General features: G+C 39.9%; 1 protein-coding gene across 6 annotated transcripts in view; it reads right to left on the bottom strand.

Moving 5' to 3' along the window:
* The window catches only part of ryr2 (ryanodine receptor 2), a 144,379-nt gene extending 134,618 nt beyond the window's left edge, over positions 1-9,761 (bottom strand). For all 6 annotated transcript variants that reach the window (XM_023340674.1, XM_023340676.1, XM_023340677.1 and 3 more), the window contains exon 1: positions 9,610-9,761. In XM_023340674.1, the coding sequence (XP_023196442.1) occupies positions 9,610-9,657 (48 nt within the window). In that variant the 5' untranslated portion in view covers positions 9,658-9,761. The remainder of the gene's footprint in view (positions 1-9,609) is intronic.
* Between the last annotated feature and the right edge of the window lie 2,258 nt (positions 9,762-12,019).

Raw genomic sequence — 12,019 nt, 5'->3', positions numbered from 1 at the left:
AGTCCTCCTCGGGATTTTGACCTTTCTGCTTCATTTTCAGCCACTAGGCAGCTAATAATAAACTGCCATCGACGATGCATTAAAAGATTTCTACAAAGCTGGAAGATCTGTTTTTGCTTCTGAAGAATTAGAGCATATGACTACTCATTGCATTTTAAATGTTGGGTTCGGCAGGGAGTGGTTTCCTTCTCCTTCACAGGGTGGCAGGCTGATGGGATCCAGCTGTTGCTCATCACCTCCAATCTGCAAGGTCCTTAAAGGGGAGCGGCTTCCCAGAGTCAGATGCCAGATGGTTCCGCTTCTACAGTGGTACTCTCTAGCTGTCAGTGCTGTATTCCCAGTGTCCTCTTTGTTCTGACTCCTTTTCATCTGCTCCTTCCTCTACAGTGAACCCGAGCTGAATACTCTCTGAACTGGACCCACCTGAAGAATCGGATCCTAGCTGCTCTGTTTTGCCTTGCACCTGGGTGCGTCACGCCCGCCACTCAGCTGCTGCCTGTCCGCCCTCAATCGCCTGCTGGAACTTCCCCCATCTGGAAAACCACCACACCTACTGTTGGACCCCCATGTACTCTCCTCTGCTTACCTCAACCCGCAGACCGTAAGTCACCATCAGGTTACTCCATCATTCCCTTCATTACTTCCCACTTTAACCGCTCGCCCTTTGCAGTTCCTCCGCTGGCCCAGTTCCTCCCTGCTGCCGCAGATTGACGCCCCTCCACACACTCTCCAGCACATTCAGTTACTAAATAAATCTGTTAAAACTGTTTGGGTGTCTGTAGTTGTTGCTTGCCTTAACAGTCCTAGAAACCTCGCATTATGACAATAAAGAGCTTTCACCTCATAAGATCCTCGACAGCTGACAGCAGTAAGCTAAATATACATTCTCAGGCTGTTTTTAAACCATGAACAGCAAAGAAGAAAGGGAAAAAAAATGCTGCTTCCATCTAGAAAACAGCTAAATTGTGAGAAACGACAAAGGAGCAGAACTTGACCCAGTATCACACATGCTGCCCGAGCGTCTAACTCCTGCACCTGAAATCCATCACGTGACAAACGTCATCAGTAATTCCAGACACTGTTTGCTTTGCTACTTCTGATTCAAAGTAAACATTAGGACTATCATAACATAACATTTCAAACTTCACACCTATAATACACTTATGTAAAAATAATTATTATGCAATATAATTTTGCTGAGACTTTCAACTCTGGTGCTTCTAAATAAAAGACTGAACCTGAAGTCACTGTTTTCTGTCATGTTGACTATGCAAGGCATGCTGGCACATTCAGGAAATGAGGAGGATGTTGTGGAACATCAGGTCACATCACAGGTGGTCTCAGCACCGTCAGTTACCCTCTGTTCATCCACACATACTCTCTGCTACACTGCTGTTAGCATAGCCTATTGTGAATGCCAGAGCTAGTTAGCATAGTCACTAATGACTGAAACGATTTTCTTGTAGCAGTGAGTTTTTCTCGGCCAGTAACACATTCAGAAGTGAGTATGTGACGTCCCCCTCTACTTAACGTGGAGGGATCCGTCAGTTATTGTGTTTTGTCCTGAGGCGGAGCAGAGTGGGCGGGACCAGGATTCGCCAGGACCAGCGCGTCATCGCTATAAAAGGGAGTCGGCTTCTCTACCCGGATAAGGCTCTACAGAGGTGGCCCTTCCCTTACCTGTCTGGCCACCCTGTTCTGGTTATGTTTCGTTTGTTTGACCTTTCTTTTCTTTTGCAGAACTTCTTCGGTTATTACTGACTTCAGAGATGCCGTCGACCACCGAGGGGGATACCCGCTTGTCGCTGTTTGGCTCTGTTCATTTGTCTGGGTTGTTCAATAAAGAACATATTCTTTATTTGATGGCCGTGTTTCTCTGGCTTTTGTTACGGCTCACGAGTCAGGTCGTAACAGAGTACATAAAATTGATTGACAGAGCTAACACCCGCCTCCTGCCTCTCATTGGCTGTTTTTGGTGGGGAGCAGTGCATCAGGGAGGAGATTGAGCTTTTCACAGATTATCTGTCTCAAACTCTCACAACATGACAGCTTTACCAAATATGTAAAAAACATATATTATCAAAAGTTACATACTGCAGCTTTAACTGGCAGAGCTTGGAATGAAATTAAAAAGAAGTATCTCACTTAACGGAGAAACCCTTCTCATTACAATGAGATGCAAAACTAGATAAAATGAGAAAACTGAAAAACATGCAATTAGATTTATAAGTCATTAAAACCAAATTATCTTCTCCTTTAAATAAGAAAGGTGGCAACAACAAAACAGCAACAAGTGCAATGTCTAACCAGCTTTAGGTGGGACTTCCCATCGAACGTCTGGATCAAAATCTCAGTGCTGCAAACCATGTACCGTTGGCGACAACTTTTAAAAAACACATCTGTTTATAAAAAGAATGCCAAAAACTCTAATCTACTGACACAAAAATCATTCTAGCTGCAGTTCCTACATCCAGAATCCATGTCTAAAATGACATTAGTAAATGGACAATTATATGTGCTAAATCATAATTATGTGAAAATAGAGCATAGAAAAAGAGAAAAGTCAAACAGAGAGCTACATGGCTGCTTGCAAGCTAATCAGTCCATGCAAGGCTATTTATGCTACCGTTGGTAACATAGTCCAAGAGCTGATAAGTCACTGACTTTCTCAAATAGACATGAAACATTTCTAAATGTCCAGCAAAGACCATATCAATAATTTAGCATTTGTGTGTCTGTCTGCACACAAAAGAATGCTGTATTGGAAGAATTTTAGAAGATTTTTCATTTAATTTAGCATCAGTTCACTAATAAAATATTGTCTTAAGGCACTTTACAAAAAAAGTTAGTCGTATAGACAAATACAAAGTTAATAGATTCCTTCCAAAGTGTTCCTACTAGTCAAACAATTGGTTAAATTTTTTATTTTTTCTAAGAAAACCCAGCAGAATGCATGTAGTCATTGACTAGCAGCATTAACTCCTACAGCCTACCTTCACATCTAGATAGACTTTTCCAAGCATAAACACATATACAAAATAACGGAAATTAAATCTTCCAATTAGAGGACAACTACTCAAGCCAGTCGCCATGCATGGTGTAAAGACTTGGCAGAGACATGGTCAGGGACATGATCCTGCCACTTTGTCTCAGTGAAATGCATAACATGTACAGCATCCAAGACATCAAGAAGAATCATTAAAAAAATTATTTTTGACCACAAAAACGAGCAAGAAAAGTTTTTAAAATGGATGTAACAGAGCTACCCCAACACGTTGCCATGTTGTGTGCATCTAACCTCACAGAACACGCTTATTATTCCTTGTTCATATGCACACTTCTGACATTTGATCAGTCACAGAAGTACTAATATGTATGGAACAAATCTAAGAATGAAAGCTTACTTTTGCCCTTTGTGTTTAATGCAGTCTTTGAAGTCTGGCAGCAGAGTTTTGATCATACTCAGAAGTGGACTGGACTCAGTACACTAGAGGATTAGAGGCAGAGTGTCCTTTTATTTGACCTGAGGTGGTTCTCCATTGGAATTCTTTGAGCAGTCTGCCAAAACAGACATTTCCCTGCAACACAGATAAATAAATAAAGATGACCACACTGCTGCTGCCATGCTGTTTGCTTTGTGCTGAGCCATCAGCAGTCACCAGTAACCGTGTATTGATCTACATTCAAAGTGCACTTAGCAGGAGTGCTGGAGAATTAGAGAGAGAGCAAAGCAGAGGAAGATGAAAGACAGTGGAGGAAAAGGAGGAGGACAGTAAGGGGGCAAACAAAAAGTGTGGCTATAAATTAACAGTCGTTGTTAAAAACTATGCATTTAATATGCTAATTTGCAATGTTTCTAATTGACCACTCAAAGTACAGAGAAAAAGACAAGAAAACAAGATAAACATGATGGTCAGATGGAAACAGCTGCGTAAAGATAAAAAGGCTGAGCTGGTAAAAATAAATGAAAAAGACTTCTGTTTAAAGTAATCATAATAAAAAGATGAGTTAAAGTCTAACTCAGTTAATGAGTGTGATCATTAAAACTTCACCTGTCACCAAGATCAGGTGACAAAATCAAAATTTTGTTCATCATCTAATTTAATGGCATGAAGATGCATGTTGTGTGATGTGATGCAAGATGGATGCATGTTCATACAGATCATATTCAATGTTTTAAATCTCAGGTATTACTACGAACTCTTGTTTTTTATTTATTATTATTAGTTTTCTTTAATCTCACACCATGATGGCTTTGTCATCATTACGTAACCTAACTGAACAACACGTTAGTTTATTGTTTTTTCTATCAACTCTGAATAGGAGGTGTTATTGTTAGAGGTGCATAAATGAATGAGTTTATGTCCATCCAACCTAACCGTCAGCTTTTTTTCTGATGCATTTTCATCAGAAAAATTAACTGCTCCTTTAGGCTCAGTCTTAAACTTTGATAAGCAACTTTAGGAGAAGACAATATAATACCGAGTACTTTGAGTACAAGAGGGGCAAAAGCACCAGCAAGACCAAAAGGCTCAACAAATTTTGTTTGGTCATTTTTTTTTTTGTTAAAATCTGTATCTGTTATGGAACGACCTGGAAATCTTCCACCTCTGATAGAATACATCAACCAATATTAAAACACACACGCCCACGCCCGCGCACGCACACACACACGCACTGCTAATTGCCCAAGCCTCTAATTAAAATATTAAAGACAGTTTGAACATTTCAACTCCCCAATCATTTCAGGTTTATTTCAACAAAACAGCAAAATTCTGTCCTACTGTACAGCTGCATCTACCACTGTTAGTGCTTCCCCTGTTGTGCATAATTAACAACCACTGAATACAGGAAGACTCACAACATATAATTACAATGCAGAAAATGAATGATTAGCAATGTAACACATCAGTAACAAAAATACAAACATTAAGATAGACAGAGGTGGAGTTTATTATTACATGAAACAGGAAATGTTTAGTCTGATTTATTGAACATCAATCAAAGCTATTCAGGTTTGCTTTGTCTGCTTCAAAAATATTTTTACTGGCAACAAGAATTAAAAATGTCATTAATTTGTCATGCATGTATGGCATTGTAGTCTTGTTCTGCAGAAATAGACAATAAGGTATAACTTTTATATCTAATTGTTTCCATGATTCTAAATGTTAATGTTACTAGTGACAGTAAAAGGTGATTACAACATCTGTGTGTTGTAATCACCTTACAGAGTCTGAACTCCATGCATTACTTTCTTCTGTTATCTCCAAGACAGGGTATGCAAAACCCTCCTAATCTTTTTAAGGCTAGTCCCTTACTGGCAACCACAACATCTGCACTGTGTTGACTTTTTTGTTAACAAAAAAAAACAAAACACATATTTCCCCGTTTTCACACCATGAGAAATGATAGCTTGCTAGAGGCGTGGACTACCGTTTGTTTGTGACGGATGTAATGCACCAGTTCGACGCTATGAAGCTTATTAGAAGTTTCCTGTGCTGTAAACAAATCTACTCCAGTGCAAAGAAAGATGAGTCAATCCAATCGTGGCGGCTGTTAATGTTCATTCAATATTTTGGAAGTGTGACCAACATGGACTGAACAGTTTCTCTGACTTCCTCCGCTGCCATTGCTAAAACTACATGCAGACTACAGTTCTAAAACGGAGCAGAAAATTGACGTCATTGTTTATGATTTCTTCTGTTCACCGATTGACCCGGTCCAAAAAAAAAAAGGAGAAAAAAATGACCAGAGAAATCCACTTCAATGGAAGAAATCCCAGATGGAACAGTGAAGGGAGATGAGAGTCGAGCAGAATTGCATAGAAAGGCAATGACCAGGTTGCTATATATAGCTTCACTTATTGTTTTATGGAAAGCTAAATGTGTGCAACTTTACACACAGAGCCACATAGAGATTCAGTGCATTCCTTATTATTTACTGAGTCAATGTTTAAGAACAGAAAAGACATTATTCCCTCTCATAACTCTGACAGCATCTGAGTCTTTGTTCATACTCTACCAATATCCTCCTTATTATCTTGTCAGCTTTCCTGTTGCTTTCGCTTTGAGGTGCTTTAGAGTCTCATAGTGAAGAACTCTTGTCCTGTGGAGGACTAATACAATGACCTGAATTTCATCACTTCAACTCTTTTTATTTAAATCTTGCTATCTCCCGACTTTCCCTGCATCTTCTGTTTAGCTGTTCACCCAGTCAATTCAGCTTCCAACCTACATCAAATCCAAGGCAAAAACAAAAGCTGGAGAAACATTAAACTGCCATCATTGATCTCATATGCAGGAACTCAGGAATCAGATCAGCTAACAGGTTTTGCCAGAAGATCTGCACTGACACTGCAGCCATGGCACAGAGGCTACCCCTTGCTGAGGAGGCAACTCATGGCCTGCTGAGAACCAGTCTGCATAGTAACCAAGAATCCCACCATTTATGCAGAAGCTCTGTCATCAACTTACACTTAATTTCCTGTAATGAGGATATGCAGCAGCAGCTAGAAGAACACAAAGACGGAACAAGGCGGTGCAGTAACTGTATGACAAATAAAAATAAATGTGTATTCAGACAACTTCCATTATTAGAGAAAGTGAAGAAACCAGAAAAAGTAAAGCTAAACTACTAAAACTACCAAAGAGATAGAATGAGGCAGATATTAGGCAAAACAACTTATTTATGCTGCACTACTCACAGACAAGGCAACGCGACACGCTTTACAGAACATCAAAGGGAAAACAGCAAAACTTAAAATTAAATAAAAATTATACAGGCCTTAAAATACTCAAACAAGTGTTGTTAGTTCATCTCAATATTAACTGTTGCACTGGTGTGCTTCTGCTAAATATTGTTTGATTTTATTTTTTATTTTTAGTAAGAACATCTGACCAGATGGAATTACCCAGAAAGAAAAAATCATAAGCTTTGTATTTTTATATGCAAACTGCATAAAGCTAAATCTATTGGCATTGTTCAAGGATAATGCAAAAGTGCCAAATATTCTTGGAGTCATCATTCATCTGTTAAATATTAGGGTGCACTGACCGCAATTATCTGGCAGATCTTCAAAAAGCCTAACGTGTCCATTTCCACTTTGTCCGATACCCTATAGTTTTTATAACCGTGTTATGAGGCCACATTGCTCCTTCAATGTTCCAATCTGTTGTTGGACTACAACAATTCAGAAATACTCAACAATACTCATGAAACAATACAAACTTGTTTTATCTGCACACAAGATAAACTTATATAAATGAAGTTTAGATGTGACCTGGGGTCCTCATGGGAACAGTGGCTGTTTTTCAGATAAGATCTCTGGAAAAGATCAGTTTCACATCCAAGTATTGGCAGATCTCTGATCACACAAAATTAAGAAAATCAGGGAAAGCAGAAAAATGACATCATAGCACAGTAGTTCTGCTCGACTGGTCTCAGAGCCAAAACCACACAGCGATCCCGCCTACTCACTGTGAAGACAGTGAATACAGGTTTTCCTGTGAAACATGAGTCCAAGTCATTTCTAAATCACTACTATTTTTTAATAGTAATGTCTGTAAGACTGGATGTTTTGTTGTGCATGTCTAAAATAATAAAAAGAAAAAGCAAATGCCAAGATGCACGCCATTGGCTAGCATTTGTAAAGGAGCCGATCCTTTTATTTTCCTTGCTGCTGATTGGCTGTACCCTCCAAAAGCAGAGGGCATGAACACTAGCTGTGGTAGTGCTAAGACAGTCTGCACTGTGCAGATTAAGGTATATTTGATTTTTAAACTGTTAAAATAGAAACAGTTTAAGTAAGTCAGGTAAGTGCTGTTGTCCTCCCAATCACTACCATCTTGTAACGCCACTAACAGCTGACTGTGAAGTAGGGGTGCACTGATTTATTAGTGACGATCTCCTTAATTTTGATCACAGAGATCAGTGATTGGCCGATTTTTACATGTGAAGAAGATCTTATTCACCAATCTCATCTACCTCAGGAAAGGTCTAACAATCAGCCACTGTTTTCTGCTCTCCCAAGAGAGACGTTTGACTGATAGACTAGACCACCAGGTCATGTTTAAAGTTAATAGTGACCCCATTGATGCCAACTCAGCAATTTTCTTGATGTATTGGGCAACATTTCAGAGAGAGAAAAAATTGGTATTGGCCAAAATTGGAATCAGTAGGGTAGGCTTAAAAATAGGTAAATAAATAAATGAATAAAAATTGGTACTCAGTAATCGGCCAGAAAGCTGCAATCGCTGCACTTCTATCCCTTCTGTGAAGAAGTAGTGAAGAAATGAACCCACTGAGTGTATTGAACAGATTGGATTCTATTATGGTACCAGGCTGGAAATATTGTAGAAGCAGTCTGTCTGACTCTCAGTTGTGGACATGGAAGGGAACGGAACAACTAAATGTCCTCGAACTTCTAGTCCTATGAGTTTGTGATGGGGAAATTAACTCGCCTCTACAGATTTGGTAGATTTAGATTTATGTGTGCAGAGATTTGTAATGATCAACAGTTCACTTTTTCATAAGTATATTAGTGTAAAGTTGAATCTTTCCATTTTCTCTGGCTATTCAGTTTGATGCTTGTTCTTCACATTATGTGAAGCTGGATGGAAGCTACACACATACATATGGCCAGCTGCCAACTGCGGGAATGGAAACTCTCAAACTCAGACTGGAGCAGAACACACATGACTGCAGAGTTATGGGTGATTGTTAGTGTCTGATGTTTGTGTTAGTCTCTAAAACACATCATTCACTGTACAAATAGTCAAGTGACTCAGTGGAAATGCATGTGGTGCAGTGCAGCCTTAAAAATCAACACATGCATTAATCCCAGAATTTCCCACCAATAATCTTGTTCTGGAGATTTTCGAGCATCAACGCCACTGCAGTCAGTCAGCTCCCGTTTCATCGGCTGCTAACGGCCTCGTAAAAAGAACAAAAAGTGTCTTTGTGACAAATCTGCCATGCATATCTTGACAGAGAAGCAGACAAGTTCACAATAAACTGCATATCGGCTTACATAAGAAGTCTTAGAACATTTTGTATGTTTGCCAGTGGCTTCCCTTAAAAAGCCCGTAGTCATAGGAGCAGTGGCTTCACGTGACGATTCACGTGTGGCATGCTGTAAAGCAACAGCTCCTGTCTCTTGACATGCAGCCCATCTGCTGATTTCACTTGATTTCACCTGACTGCAGGAAACAAGCCGAGCATCGTCCAAACTCAGTGAAGTGAGGCAGCTGCAGCAGGCTGCACCGCACTGCACCGCACCATCCCGCCCAGTACACCAGTACATACACACCACCACAGACAGGCTGGATCTTCCTCAAAACTCCACTTTGGAACAATGGTACTACCGCTGGCTACACTATACACCTTCACTATCATTCACCATCCTTCTTCCTTTCTTTTCCTCCATCATGATATTCCCGCATCTCTTCCCTCCTCCTGTCAGCAGGATGCGGACTCCCAGACCAATGACTTGTATGAAGCGGGGCTGTCATCTTAATGCGGTAAACTCCCTACCATCCACCCCGCACCGCACACAGACGCAGTGAACACCCAGCCAACAGCCGCCTGCGGAGGGACCTGAAGCAGACTTACTGTTCGCAGGAACTGGATCTCATCCTCTCCTTCTCCCAGGTCAGCCATGGTGAGCTGTCTCCCGGATTGAGCCTGCAGAGTGGGATCCAGGCTGGGGAACGGGAATGATGCTGCGGCTGAGGCGCTGAGAGCCGGAGCGGAGGAGGTCCCAGCTCATTGGATGGCGCGCGCCAGGCGGAGGAGGAGCAGCCCAGGTGTGAGCGAGCGTGTGCGCGTGCGCTTTATTGAACAGCCTGCGCTCTCTGCCGGAGGATGTGGGAAGAGCTTATATATATAGGCAACATATTAAATAAAGAAAAGAAAACATTACAAAAATACCAATTCTATATATGTTCAGAAATATATTTGTCATGATGTGTACTAGTGGACACAAAAGCAGCAGGCAAGACTTAAAGTTCTGTGTGTATTTAATGAAAAAAATGAAAACAAGGAACCAACTTACAAAAAATCCAAAGAACCAAGAAAATCCAAAAACAGGGCAAAACAGAAGACAGGAGGAGGTCCAAGTGAACCAGGGAATAGTGATGTGATGAACTGGGAACTACTGACAGAAACTGAGAGGCTTAATACAGGGAGGTTGAGTGTGAGAACAAAAGACCAGGATTGATGAGCTAAATGATAACAGCTGTGAAAAGTAGAGCAGGAGTCAGCTGGGGGTAGAGGAAGAGGAAAAGCTGGGAAGATACACAGTGGAAGAAGAGAAAAGGAAAACACAAGGGAGAAGGGAAAGAAAACACTAAGACTAAACAAACATGATAAACTAGAAAGAGATAAAGACAGGAGGGAACTATGAAAGAACCACACAGAAACAAGGCTGATCAAACTATAAAAAGAACTAAGGAACACAGAACTAGAATAAGTAGGACTAAACAAAGATATAACGGAACTAGAATCTCTAAAGAATGATAAACATAAACTCAGATGTAAAAGAATAACAACCTAGAAAAACAAGATTGCTAGAAACAATACGAGACTGAAATAAAGAAACAAATGAGAAAGATTTAACAAGAAATCAGTAGCAACTAATAATCAATAAGAGTAAAACAAAAAAGTGAACTAAGAAATAACTGATTAATAAAAAGAGAAACAGCAAAAACATAGAACACAAAACCAAACCCAGAGTCTTGAACACAATTTACAAAGACTGGTGTTACTTCACATGGCCAGATTCTAAATTTTCCCAAAGATTCCTGATGAAACAGTTGGCATGACTGGCTTCCATCAAGAGTTTCCATTAGAGGCATTTGCTTGTCTGGAGCTCCGAATGTCCATTTTGTATTCCTTTAGATGGAGAAAAAAAAGAGCCATCCAACTTCCTACACAGTCTTGTGTAAAACATACAGTTTCAGTGGTTCATGAGGCCCACTGAGGCCCAGTGCATTGCAAAAGATTCAAAACATTTTTTTCAAAGCAGAGCTGCTCTAAATGTTTGCCAGGAACATAACCGTCTTTGTCATGTTTGTGCTTTTTGGATGCAGCAGTGTGCAGGTCTGTTCTGTTCAGGTTCTGTTTTACAGGCTGTTTTGATAATCAGGCAAACATTATTACTCAGTCATGATTGTAAAATCAACATGAAAAATCAGTTCTTACAAATTTGCTCCTGCATTTCCTCGCATTGTGTAGGCATACGGTTGATGGGCTCTAAGTTTCAGACGACGGCCTGCAGTGACACGGCACTTTCTATCATAATGTGATGTCATCACAAAAGCAGAAGTCTGTGTCCATCTTAATCTGGAGTTTTAAGAATGGAAATGACAACATTATCTTAATGAAGTTGAAATGGTTCAGGCTGAAATTGTTGGCTGAAAATAAGACATAATGTGGGGGGGAAAACCCCATCCTGCTTAACAAATTTTAAATTCTAAGTTACTCAAGTTCTGGACAATTGAGTAGAAAATCAACTTTGAACCTGTTTGAATAGTAGCTGAGGTTTACCTGTAGGTCCACAAAAAACTAGAGGGAACTATGAAAGAACCACACAGAAACAAGGCTGATCAAACTATAAAAAGAATCCTGGAAATGGCTTCAGTCATTCAGCATGGGAGACAGGTCCACTATTTTTTCATTTTGACTCATTTTGATCAGCTCTATTAAGAAATTTATTAGTCGAACATCTGAAATGATCGACAAATTGTCATAGATCAAATGTAGATTCTTTAAAGCACATTTACTGTAAAATGAAGTTTTACTGCTGTCTGGCATTTTAAACCCAGTTCAACCTGAATTTAAAGTTTTCTAGAGGCAGCAAAATAAACCCTTTTCATTTCTGGGAGGATATGAATTCAGAAGTCATTATTGAGAATAAACTTGTTTTAACACAAAAAATAAAGTGGGGAAACAACAGACAAACTATTACTGCATGATATCAAGACAGTAAAGAATCTGAGAACACCATCCAGTTGAGTGAAGG

Source organism: Xiphophorus maculatus, chromosome 10 (assembly GCF_002775205.1).
Source record: "Xiphophorus maculatus strain JP 163 A chromosome 10, X_maculatus-5.0-male, whole genome shotgun sequence".
Classification (NCBI taxonomy): domain Eukaryota; kingdom Metazoa; phylum Chordata; class Actinopteri; order Cyprinodontiformes; family Poeciliidae; genus Xiphophorus; species Xiphophorus maculatus.
The sequence above is the reverse complement of the archived record's forward strand: the minus strand, read 5'-3'. Positions and strand labels throughout refer to the sequence as shown.